This window comes from Armigeres subalbatus, chromosome 1 (genome assembly GCF_024139115.2).
Source record: "Armigeres subalbatus isolate Guangzhou_Male chromosome 1, GZ_Asu_2, whole genome shotgun sequence".
Lineage (NCBI taxonomy): Eukaryota > Metazoa > Arthropoda > Insecta > Diptera > Culicidae > Armigeres > Armigeres subalbatus.
The window spans coordinates 70,128,205-70,141,290 of NC_085139.1; the positions used below are offsets into that span (position 1 = coordinate 70,128,205).

Here is a 13,086-nt window from a genome sequence, read left to right on the forward strand (position 1 = left end):
GAAAAGGTGAAAAATAAAAAAAGACCCTCAAAAGAAACTGGTAACAATAAAAAAATCCACAATACTGCATACAATCTACTTCTTCTTCTTCTTCAATGGCTCTACATTCCAACTGGAACTTGGCCTGCTTTTGCAAGGCTACTGGAGACCTACATATAGTATTAATGTTATTATTGAGTTTCACAATTGAATAATGGAATTTCAAACAGAATACAAACATTTCAAGCAGAATTCTCGAGCCTGAAATGTTTCGAGTTGTTTTGAACTTTCATATATTATGAATCCTGGATACCCTAATAAGTTTTGAACTTCAACCACCTATTTCTGAATATGATTGGATCGTAGTGTTCAAGGGAATTAATTTTAGTACTTGTTAAAATTTTCCACCATTTAGGGGAAGCGATGCCACCCCTCTGCCCCCTCTGGCTACGCCCTTGTAAAAATACATTCAAATATCACCACTGGAAGTTGAAAAAGCCACACGGGTACCCCGGTGGCCGCATTAGGATTAAACAGTTGCCCCACCCCCCTCCCCCTCTGCTTGAAATCCTGGCTACGCTCATGAGGGTACATCATCGTGTACAGAAAAGTTGACATCGAATTCTGCAACATTTATTTGCCTATTCAGAAGATTATTTGTATTCAATAAAAAAGAACCCTTGTCGGAAAACGATGTGGATGTCCTACTTTCACTTTCGGCTTATCACTGCTTCTGTGGCAAAATAATCTTCCATGCAAAACATACCTCAATGAACATGGCAAACACTTGAGTTGCTGCTCAAATGATAATACATATCGGTATTGTTGATTCATAAAGGTCTACGTCGCAAACGTAAACAGTGGATTCTTCTGCTGATTTATGGAAAATTACTCAACCTATTTCCAGACTTCCGTTTAAAGTTAAACAGTAACTATCGGAACAATCGGAAGCTCGTGACATAGTCCCTTATGAAACAATAATGTCGATATTGTTAGCTGGCTTTGCCAAGTATTTGACCGGTTGGTTCCCTATCAGTTAAGCACGCTCTATCTATCAACAAGCAAATACATCCGTACGTAAGCAGCGAGATTTAAACGAATCGTAGATGAAAACATGTGTACCCACAAAGGTTTCCAGGGCGAGTTTTCAAATGCTTCCATTTCCGCAAAAAAATGTTTAATAACGATTTCGCGCCCTAATTAAACCAATCCAAACTGATGTTATCATTTTATGACAAATCTATTGTACAATACGAGTTTGTATCTTTCAACCGCTTAATTTTTAGCTTCATCATGCTGCCAATTTCTGTATTTTGAACTCAACGCAGCACAAAATGATTTTGGTTTTAGGAAAAGTACGAGAAAGACAAAAAATGTAGCTAAAATTGTTTGCCTATATCATAATGACAACAGGAAGTATCTATTCGATCCTAGCAGCGTAGAACAAGTAGTAACGTGTTTCACAAATGTTTGATGCGCAGTGCCACACTTGTTTACGCGATCTCTAAGCTAGTATGTTGATTAGCGCCACAGTGATACGCAAAGGAACAATGTATGATCATGCATATGTCACAGTAAGAAACGCTCAATTGATATTTTCCTGACCAAACCAGTTTTACTCACTATCTGGATTTATGTTTTGCTTGTTAACACCCGATTAGATAATTCCAGGCAGAACGACGATTCATAAACAGAAAGTACTGTTAATGACCTGATATACTGAGTCATTATTTATGTTCTGTACTGAAGGCTTGTTCACAAACAAAGATCGTTGTCTGCTTAGTAAGAATCATCGGAAAATTTTTGTAGTCATTAAACAAAGACACACTTCAATTTTGAATACCATCTCCCTTGCCGGACACATCGTTCGATTCTTCCTTTGAGCAAAACAAATCGAAGTAATCATTCAATTACATTGCAGCCAGCGATCGCCTACTTTAATCTGCAGGCATTTTACACAGTTGCATTCTACGTGCTTCGTATGCTCGGTGAATGTAGTGTACAGGGTGTTGTCGCAGAGTCGGACTAGATCCAGATCCACGACTACAAGTGCAGCGAGCTCGACGACAGTCGCCGACAACGAGTTCAGCGCAAAATTTAAAGTTGGTAATCAACCACTTGTAAATGAATCTTCATCGGATTCAGTCGTCACTTTGCAGCTACGTAATATAGTAATACACACTCGTTGGCAACAATTTAATAAGAGTTAATTAAGAGCGGTTCTAGTGCACAATGGTGATCAATTTCGGAGCTGGTCCGGCCAAGTTGCCACGTGAGGTTCTGCTGGAAGTCCAGAAAGAACTTGTGGAACAAGGTTCCAGCGGGATGAGTGTAATGGAAATGTCCCACCGGGGAGCTTCTTACATGAAACTTCACAACGATACGGTTGACTTGGCCCGGGAACTACTAAAGGTTCCTGACAATTACAAAGTTCTGCTAATGCAAGGTGGAGGAACCGGCCTGTTCGCCGCGGTTGCCATGAACTTGATTGGTCGAACTGGTTCCGCTGATTATGTGGTAACCGGTTCATGGTCGGCGAAAGCAGCGAAAGAAGCTGCCAAATACGGAAAGGTTAATCAAGTTGTTGCCAAGCCGAATAAATTTACACGTGTTCCCAATCGAAAGGAATGGAATCTTGACCCGAACGCTTCGTATGTATACTACTGTGATAACGAAACAATCGAGGGTGTTGAATTCGATACAGTTCCGGATACGAATGGAGTGCCCTTAGTAGTCGACATGTCCTCCAACATCATGTCTCGACCAGTCGATATTAAGAAATTCGGCGTCATCTTTGCCTGTGCTCAGAAGAATATCGGTCCTGCGGGTATTACGTTGGTTATTGTAAGAGACGACCTTATTGGATACCAAATGCCAATAACTCCCACAATTCTGGATTTTTCGATTGTAGCAAAGGATAACTCTATTAACAATACACCACCGACTTTCATGTAGGTGCTTAGAGCAACATAAACTCGAATTTCGATATAATTATTGTTTTACTCGAACTACAATATCTTATTTTTTCAGCATCCACGTTGTCGGCCGGGTGTTCGCCTGGATCAAACGTCACGGTGGCGTCGAAGAGATGTACAAAACCTCCCTGACCAAGTCGAACCTAATCTACGACGTTATTGCATCATCCAAAGATTTCTACTACTGCCCAGTCGAGAGTAACGTACGCAGCTGCATGAATGTTCCATTCCGCGTCGGTGGGGCCGGTGGTAACGAAACACTTGAGAAAGAGTTCCTCAAAGGAGCAGAGGCTCTCGGAATGCAGCAACTCAAAGGCCATCGCTCCGTCGGTGGTATTAGGGCATCCCTTTACAATGCCGTCACTGTTGAAGAAACGAAAGTGCTTCACAAATACATGCTAGACTTCATGGCTAAGAATTCATAAATCCATACACAGTTTATTCTTCTCAATCATTTAAATAAAACAAAATCAATTATTCTACGTCCTCTTGTTTAAATATATCATCCAAAATACCCTCCAGCGCACGATTGGTCCCCCTGAGCCCCTCGCAGACCTTCTTGGCCCAGGCAAAATAATCCCGACAGCGCTGCTCGGTCCAACCCTCGGGTCGACACCGCTGGAGGTCTCTCAAATTGTAAATCTTATCCGCCAGCTTGACGAGCTTGGCTTGCGGACTGGTACCAGCGGCATGGTCAATCTGCAACTGCTTCCGTTCGGCTTTGGGAAGCGACTTATCGTCCGTTACCTCTTCCACTAGCAGTCGCACCGAATAGCCAAACTCATGTTCTAACTCTTCGAATGTGGTGTCGGTGTCCTCCACGGTGTCGTGTAGAATGGCGGCCTGAATGACCTCGAAGTCCGTAACACCACCCTCGGCCGTCAGAATGTGGGCAACGCCTGGAACATGTAAAACATGGGGATATGGCACTAACATTGATAATGAATATTCACTCAGAAAACGAACTTACCGATCGGATGATTGATATATGGGGTTTTGTCTGAATCTAGTCGACGTTGGTTACGGTGTTTGACAGCTGCAAAGTTGATGCATTTGGTGTAAGTAGCCAGAACGGAACTCAAATCGGTGGAAGAGGACATTGCTGAAGCGCGTCTCCGGGACTGCTGGAACAAAAGTTGAGCAACGAGATCCACCAGATTAATGGTAAAATAACTAAGGTTAGTGCTTGGATGTCATAATTTTGGGGACATTAATTGAAAAAACGATGCGCTGTCTAGGTAAATCAGATCCAGATTGGTCCTGAATTGGATTGTTTTCTTAACATTTCTGTAACCAATGGCGATTCCAACCATCGACTGATCCACTTCAAAGTTGGATTTTTTTTGACACGACTATGTGCATAACTCCAAATACATCAATAACTAAAAAGGTTTTGAGCTTATCAAAAAAAGACTTATGTACATTCAGTGGGCTAATAACAGGTCACTGTACCAGTAAATTTTTTTTTTTTTAACTAATTTTATTTGCTAATTATTTAATACATGCATTCATCTCTTAGACTAGGTGTTCCGTGTTTTCTTAACACTATCATCCTTATTTGCTATGTTACGCTTTTAGTTATTATTAATACATTTCAATTGCCTCTGGCAGTTAGAATTTTTCCTCTGGTTGAATTGAACCATATAGGAATTACAATGTTTTCAACAAACTAAACTTAACCTATTTTATACTAAGGGTACAAGGGTTAATCGTTGCAATAGAAGATTGCAACGATTTTTAATCTAAAATTGGAAATTATTTTGTTGGACATTTGTTGCAATGTCTCAATATTAGAAATTCTATGAAGTTCATTGATACTTCAGGCAACTTCAGAATCATTTTCAAAATTTTATTTTGAATCCTCTGAAGTGCCTTCTTTCTGCAATATTGCAGCAACTAGCCCATATTAGCACAGCATACAACATGGCAGGTCTAAAAATTTGTTTGTAAATCAAAAGTTTGTTCTTAAGACAAAGTTTTGATTTTCTGTTATAAGTGGATATAGGCACTTAATATATTTGTTACATTTGGCTTGAAAGGCCTTCAATGTGATTTTAAAGTTAATTTTGATCTGGCAAGTCCTAAATATTTAGCTTCAGACCAATTAATTGGAACCCATTCATAGTGACAATATGTCTGCTAGAAGGTTTCAAATAAAAAGCTCTCGGCTTATGTGGGAAAATTATAAGCTGAGTTTTGGAAGCATTCAGGTAAATTTTCCATTTTGCAAGTAAGTGGAGAAAATATCCAAACTTTTTGCAATCTACTACAAATGACACGAAGGCTTCGCCCTTTGGCTGAAAGGCCCGTGTCATCTGCAAACAAAGATTTTTGACACCAGGTAAGTCAGAAGTAAAATGTTATACAATATGGACCCCAGTATGCTGCCTTGGGGGACACCAGCCCTTATAGGTAATCTATCAGATTTGAAGTATTCTGATAGTTTACCTGCAGTGAACGATCTGAAAAATAATTTTGGATCAGTTTAATGATGTACAGAGGAAAATTAAAATTCATCAATTTTACAATCAAACCTTCATGCCAAACACTGTCAAATGCTTTCTCTATATCAAGAAGAGCAACTCCAGTCGAATATCCTCCAGATTTGTTGAGCCGAATTAATTTCGTAACTCTTAATAACTGATGAGTGGTTGAATGCCCATGGCGAAAACCAAACAGCATATCAGCAAAAATAGAATTGCCATAAATATGAACCATCATTCTATTTAAAATAATCTTTACAAACAATTTGCTTATTGAAGAAAGTTAAAGAAGCCTCAGCTGAATTTTTGTCCGGCTTCAAAATTGGAACAACTTTGGCGTTTTCCATTTATCTGGAAAGTATGCCAATTGAAAACATTTGTTAAATAAATTAGCCAAAAAGGATAAGAGCTCTCAGGAAGTTTTTTGATAAGTATGTAGAAAATATCATCATCACCTCTTGGGGCTTTCATATTTTTAAATTTTCTAGTAATAGATCTCACTTCATCCAAATTGGTTTAACGAAGGGTCAAAAACATTCTCTTGATTGAGAATGTCTTTGAAGCTCCGTGTAACCTGATCCTCAATTGGACTAGTGGAGACCTAGAATGAAAGCTAAAATTATAGGCACTCTCGAACTTTGCTGAGCAAGTTTTTGAGCCTTTTCGCCATTTGTTAATAAAATTTTATTTCCCTCTTTAAGCGCTGGAATTGGCTTTTGAGGTTTTTAAGAATTTTCGTTAATTTCCAAAAGGGTTTCGAACTGGGATCCAACTTCGAGAGACATTGTTCTCAAAGTTGGTGATTTCTCAGAATAAGCAGAAACGTTTTTTTAATTTCATTGCAAATCTCGCCAAATAACTTTCAACGCGGGATCGCGAGTTCTTTAGTGTTGCCTTCCTTCTCACATTTTTAAAGACGGATCAGTAGCTGAAGATCGTCGTCAATAATAATGGAGTTGAATTTAACTTCACATTTCGGAATTGCAATGCCTCTGGCTTCGACAATTAAATTTGTCAAAGATACGAGAGCATTATCAATATCACTTTTGGTATCGAGGAGGAATATCAACATCAAGAATTCCTATCGATATACGTTTTATATATAATCCCAATCAAGCTCTATGATAATTAAAAGTAGAGGCTGATTGGATTATCAAATAACTTCTTGTAAAGAGATTTCAAATGTCACGAGGAAGGTGATCAAAGTCAAAGTCAGCATGAGTTACCAATTGGCCACACAGCTGACTTGAATCACCGTTCAAAACTAAATCAATTGTACAGAAAGGATTTTGACTGGAAGAAAAAACAGAGTTTGGTCCATTGGGATATTGAATAGTATAATATCCCGCAGAACAAATCTTCAAATAAAAATTTTACCATTAGGATTGCTTTACAGGCATTATTCCATGTGAACGGTGTTGGCATTGGAAGTCACACCAATTACGAAGAATTTTGATTTGTTGCGAGAATCAAAGAATTTGAAGATCAACTTTCAACAAATTCTTTTGCTGCCCATTGTTCATTGAAAAGGCAAGTGAGGCTGCAATGAAGGAAAAATTATCCAAAATTTGTTTTTCAACAGAAACTCCCAAGAGTTTCAAAAACTGAGATTCAAACGAAGAAAATAATTTATATTTGACAATGGCGACCCCACCACAGGCGCTGTCAAGACGAGGTCATTTCTGTAGATAAAATAGTTTGGATCTCTTTGCAATGGAGAGTCCTGGTTTTTAAATAGGTTTCAGTTATAATGCAGCAATATGCACATTATGAACTGAAAGGAAGATTGAATAATTCATCTTCCACTTTACCCTTTAGAGGCGGGCATTCAATTTAGAACTTTCACACAATTATTTGGATCCATTGAAACGGATCCATTGTCGTCGTATGTGAAGAATTTATGGCGCTTCTCAGTTAAATAGTGAAGAAGACGTTTGCGATCGTCAAAGGATCCCGGCAAAACGCGGCAGTCACCCTTCCTAGCAATCTGAAATGAAACCTTGATCCCCTAAGAAGAGTTACTCAAAATCTAATTTCCGGAAGCCAGAAAACTCGGCAACCTTGGATACCACAATTGGCGGAATCCTTTTGCTTTTTCGCATGAGATCAGATCACCTGGGCTGAAGGTACGGAATTCGATTTGCTCAATTCATCATGGTAATCAAATCGAACTGATTGCTCCAGTTCGATTGGAGAAGAAAATTATTTCCGATATTAGAGTTAGAAGGAATATCTGAATTCTCCAGCTTCCTTCTATTTTTTCCGCGCTTGGGCAGGACGGTCTTGGAAACCTTGTTTCTTCTTTGAGAAGGAAGTGGAGGAATTCAGAGACTTCCCCCTTCCTCTTGTTTTTGTTAATACTCCATTTGCTGAAGCGTGGAGACGTGACCTTCTAAGAGGTTTTTTTCCCAGAACGGGTGTCCCTGCAGGATTACCACCGCTTGTCCGAATTTTACTTCCGCAAACAGGTCCAACGTAAGAAACGAAAGGCACGGGAATTCCTTGCAAAAGAATCGTAACAGGATCGAGTGGAATTTACAAAATAGCGCTAAGAAGCACCGTTAAAATTAAAATAGCTTCAAGTAGTATTAAAAACTTCCTTCCGCAAAGAGAGAAAGAACCGCACAGCACGATGCGGTCCTGACACTATACCAGTAAATACTATTTAAAACAACTTGGGGAGCTGGAAGACGATATGCTGTCGTTTTCTGTAACTTTGAGATTGAAACTTCGGAACATGTTTACTTTGTGATTGCTACAGCACTTTTTCATAGAAGAAGAAGAAACATTTTTGAGAAGGGTTTTATTAGAACCCTCGGATGTTTGGATAACTTCTCCCCAACAAGGCAATAAACTTCATTCGTCTAATTACATATACCTTACTGGGATAATAATCATTGTCAGGTAAGATTCAGAATCACTCTTCAATAGTGTTTTAGACTATCTGACTTCTACTATACCCCGCCACAATTGATCAAATATCTGGTCGCAGTGGATATTGTACCCGACAGAAAAAAATGTGCAGAAATGGCTACAAACCACCGACAAAGAAACTCCAGAGTTGGATTTGCCTTCACCCGAATTGATCCGTTGGCGATTTCCACCATCAACCAACCCACTTGATCCGACGAAAGGTTCATTCTGACCATCCATCAACTCACTAAAGATTTGAGTGTATTGACCCAACTAGGGTAAAATGCCCAATAGTGGACCCCCTAGTAGCGGAATTTTGCGCTTCCTGCCATAAAAATTGGAAATGTTCAACCAATGAATTCCGCGTGGTATATAATATCAAGTTCAACACTCAAATATACGACGTTATTCGTCGAAACTTACATTTTAAAGACTGACTGAATCTGTCCTAAAGTAGACGCGCTTGGTATCCATAATTACAAACCCACCGACAGAGAAACTCTTCACATTAATCCTAATAAACAAATAAAGCAAATAATAGGAAATTACTTCCTCGAAAGAGTAGACATTTTCATTTTGATGTTTTATGTTACGTTTCAAGAGATGTTCTTCTGCTGCCTATTATGGACCCTTCAAAATATTCCTATAATGGAAACTCTCGTGTTTATTTTTCATGTAAAATTGTAAAAATCATCTATTTTTACTTTCCTCAGCATTTCCCAAAGAAGGGTGCACAATGGCCCCCGAAGTCACATGTTTAGCAAGACAAAAAGAAATATTTGCGCCTACACTTTTACACGCCTACACAGTTTTAGATATGTATATAGCACAGACAAACAGACATAACACTCGTCAAATTTCCATCGTTCACTGATTTACTGTTCAATTCAAATAATCATTAGTTGGCCAATCGATCACTCGTGACGCGCCTTGTGACGCGCACATCTTTTTTGCTCGAGTTTGTCGTTTGCTCACTATCGCCATCTGGTTCGTGATTTGCCTTCTTTAACGAAACAACGGAATGTCGTTGAGTGTTTGCACGACGATGAATTTGATGAAAGATAAATCTGCCCCAGAAGAGCATGAACGTCTCTCACTCAACGCATGTTCCATCATTCTGCACCTTTTTTAACCAGTTTGTTTAACGCTTTTGTAGGTAGTCAATCGGCCACCGATGGCGCGCTTTCATCGATTTTTGCTTACGGGTTTGACGTTTGCACACTAACGCCATCTGGTTGCCGCTTGGCCAAACACCGAGATTTTAGCGTTGGGCGACAATGTTTTTCGTGACGATGATATTTGATTGCATTTATTTCTAAGTAGGGACGTCTGTTTCTCTTAGCAGGTAAATATTCAATAATGTTATTTCTGTTTGTCTGTCTCTCTATAGTGTCATATGAGAAAAAAGATTCATATTTTTGACGGTTTTTTTCCATGTAGTTGAAATTAATTGGTACCTATATTTCAGAAGTTCATAATATTCTAACACGAATTTTTCGGTATAGACTTGTGCAGTATGTTCCACAAAGTTACTTAGAGTATAATAAATTTTATATAAATAATTTTGAGAAACTTTTGCCCAGAAATTTTTTTTCTATCACTTGCATGATTCTGGCTATAAGCTTTTCAATAAATATGTTATAGTGGTCCCTAAAAATCAGGTTTCTTGCACATAACTTTTATACATTCATTTCTCGCATAAAACTTAGTTCCGAGCACTTTTAGAACTTGAGGACCTGAAATTTTTGTTTAAGAGCTAAGGATCTATCTCTTATAACAAAAAAGTTATTTGAGTTTTTCTATAATAAGTACCACCGTAAAAAAAATCGTCAAAAATTTTTGTTGCGCTGAAAATGAAGATACATGCTTACCCCACTGTTCAAGAAGAGTGAATAATAGTTTAAAATTAATAGAATAACTTTTGAGAAAACCTGATTAATCAACCTTACCGAAGTGATGCGTACCTTTCTAGTAACGTATTATAAAAATAGTATTTTACTTGCAATTTCCGACCTTAGTCCGATCTGGCCAATTTTCGATAAAGGAAACAATAGGGACAGGATTCACCGTCAAATCGCTTGTTCCAGCTAAGCATAAGTATCTTACAAATGATTGACACTTTTGCTTCATTTTGTTAGGTGGGTTAGGTGGTCAATTAACTTCTTCACAATTCGGCAGCATTTATTTCTCATCTATCTATATAATAAAATATTAGATTTGAGATTTCGCGAACAGGTTGACCAGGATTTTGCAAGATTTTCCCCTAAATCGATTCGTTTGGGATGCACCATGAGGTTTGTATCTACGAAAAAAAAAAAGTTGAGTGAATTTAACGGGAAATGTTAAAAAATCAGCTGAATACAATTTTGGGTCAGCTGTTGAGAAAAACAGAACAAACGCGCGGAAATTGATCCAGAGTGCGGCGCTGCAAATAGTTCTGTATGACATTTGCATCACCAGGGCAAAGCTGGAATTCTCTCTTTCGCTAGTTTCCAATAAAGTCTAGACCTAACAACATTCGAAAGAAATTGATGAAGAGCTTAATTCATTAAAATAGGCTATTTCAGCCCTAAAAACAGAAGCTTATTCAGCCTGGAATTGTCCGCTAGATTCCTTAAGCATTGTACAGCATATGCTCAGTCGGCAAAACAATATTTGTTCACAAAATGCACCTGACATTTTATTTACTCAATAAATAATGAAATTATTCTTTGAAATCCAAGGTATTGCTCACAGAACTACTTCGGTAGTGCGTACTAGAATATTTCTGTCTGAAAATATTTCAGAATTTAATTTAAAAATTGTTTTGAAACTCGACAATCTTTTTTTGAAATTCTTTATGAATTAATACATCTACTTCTAGAATTCCTACAGAAACTCTTTTGGAAATTCCTTCGAAAATTCCTTCACAAGTCCATCCAAATCCACACAAAATTCGTTCAAATATTTATGTGAAAATTTATTTATTAGTTTCAAACCAAATACATTTCATTTTGCAATTTTGTTTGAGAAATACTTCATGCATTGGTCATCAAAATCTTTAATGAATTCAACTTCGGATATTCCCAAAAAAACCAGACATGAATTCTTCATGGAAGTGGAATTTTCCGCAGCAGTTCCTCGAGAAATTTTCCAGAGAAATTTCCAGGAAAACATATCGAGATACAGTCAAATCTCTACGATTCGATGTTCTATGACTCGATATCGACTAATGGAAGCAAATTATTAAATAATTAAAAATATGATCATCACTGTGATGATCACTTCAAACAGTTTCTCCCGGATTTTCTATTCCACATCTCGATATTTCTATGAGTCGACGGCCCCTTCAATATCGACTCATGGAGGTTTAACTGTATTTTTGGAAGAATTCTTTTGATGGATTTTTTGCGGATATTCTCGAAGGTTTTTTTTAGAGAATTCTTGAATTGCTAAAGAAGTCCATGAAGGAAAAGTGGGAGAATTTTTGGAGTGTTTTCCTTATGATATTTTGCAGTAGTACTCAAGGGAATCTCCGTGAAACATCCTGTAAGGTTTTCTGGGCGAAATTTTGAAGAGATATTCTGTAGAAGTTTCCATGGGAATTGCCGGAGAGATTCTTTGAGGAATTTGTGAAGGAAAATTGGAAAAAATTCGGAAGAATTCCTAAAAAAAATCCAGAGAACTCATTTCCAGAATAATTTGTTTGTAAGCTTGTTTTCGGTAAAATCCTTGGAGGAATGTCAGGAAAGGTACAATTCCCAGAGCATTGCGCGTAAAGATTTTCTAGACAAAGATTTCGCAATTTAATTTTCATAAAGAAGTTCTTCAAGAGCTCCTGGACAATTTTCCGGAAGAATTGCTGGGAAGTGGGTTTAACGAAGTTCCATTTGAATTTTGGAATTCAGAAGAAATATCTGAAGAGACCTCGTGGTAATTTCTGTGGAGTTTACAGAGTCATTTGTGAAGTGTTCTTAGAAGAGATTTTTGAGAGATTCAAGAGAGAATTTCCAGGAAATTATGTGAGTAATTGTTCAAGAAGTTCCAGGACTTCTCGAGGGATTTCCTGAGCTCCCATCCTGGAAAACGTTTACGGCACTTCCGTAGGAATTCCAGAAAGAACTCCTGGAGGAACTTCTGAAGGAATTTTTAGAGGAACTTTCAGACGAATTCCTGCAGGAACTCGCGGAGAAATTCCTAAAGGAATTCCCAGAGATATTCCTGGAGGAACTTTCGGAGTAATTCTTAGAGGAACTTCTGTAGGGACTTCCGAAGGAACTTTCAGAGGAATTCCAGGAGGAATTTTCATATGGTCGCAGAAGAACTTCCTTAAAGATTCTTGTAGGAATTCAGGAGAATGTATTCCTGGAGGAACTTCCAGAATGAATTCCTGGAGGAACTTCCGGAGAAATTTCTGGAGGAATTTCCAGAGGAATTCCTGGAGGAACTTCCAGAGGAGTTCCTGGAGGAACTTCCAGAGGAGTTCCTGGAGGAACTTCCAAAGGAGTTCCTGGAGGAACTTCCGGAGGAATTCCTGGAGGAACTTCCGGAAGGTCCTGGAGGAACTACAGGAGGAATTCCTGGAGGAACTGAGAGGAATACATGGAGAGAACTCCCAGAGGAATTCCTGGAAAACTTCAGGAAGAAGAATTCCTGGAGGAACTTCCGGAGGAATTCCTGGAGGAACTTCCAGGAGGGATTCCTGGAGGAACTTCCGGAGGGTGGAGAGAACTTCGGAGGAAGCAATGCATGTTTCT

General features: G+C 38.4%; 2 protein-coding genes across 6 annotated transcripts in view; one reads left to right on the forward strand and one right to left on the reverse strand.

Annotated features, from left to right (window-relative positions):
• The first annotated feature begins 1,915 nt into the window (after nucleotides 1-1,915).
• On the forward strand, nucleotides 1,916-3,436 carry LOC134226976 (probable phosphoserine aminotransferase). The gene is made up of 2 exons (XM_062708145.1): nucleotides 1,916-2,930; nucleotides 3,010-3,436. The coding sequence occupies exons 1-2, from the start codon at nucleotides 2,212-2,214 to the stop codon at nucleotides 3,377-3,379; spliced, it is 1,089 nt and encodes a 362-aa protein (XP_062564129.1). The 5' UTR covers nucleotides 1,916-2,211; the 3' UTR covers nucleotides 3,380-3,436.
• The window catches only part of LOC134227019 (guanosine-3',5'-bis(diphosphate) 3'-pyrophosphohydrolase MESH1), a 78,508-nt gene continuing 68,780 nt past the window's right edge, over nucleotides 3,359-13,086 (reverse strand). For 3 of the 5 annotated variants that reach the window (XM_062708232.1, XM_062708208.1, XM_062708225.1), the window contains 2 exons: nucleotides 3,925-4,075; nucleotides 3,359-3,853 (listed from right to left, as the gene is read on the reverse strand). In XM_062708232.1, coding sequence (XP_062564216.1) covers nucleotides 3,429-3,853; nucleotides 3,925-4,054 — 555 coding nt within the window. In that variant the 5' untranslated portion in view covers nucleotides 4,055-4,075 and the 3' untranslated portion in view covers nucleotides 3,359-3,428. Of the gene's footprint in view, nucleotides 3,854-3,924; nucleotides 4,079-13,086 lie in introns of all 5 variants that reach the window. The other 2 variants (XM_062708241.1, XM_062708215.1) reach the window with 1 other exon arrangement.

Coding starts and splice junctions, on each gene's coding strand:
- LOC134226976 (XM_062708145.1), top strand. CDS start 2,212: ATGGTGATCAATTTCGGAGCTGGTCCGGCCAAGTTGCCACGTGAGGTT. Junction 2,931..3,009: donor AATACACCACCGACTTTCAT/GTAGGTGCTTAG, acceptor TTATTTTTTCAG/CATCCACGTTGTCGGCCGGG.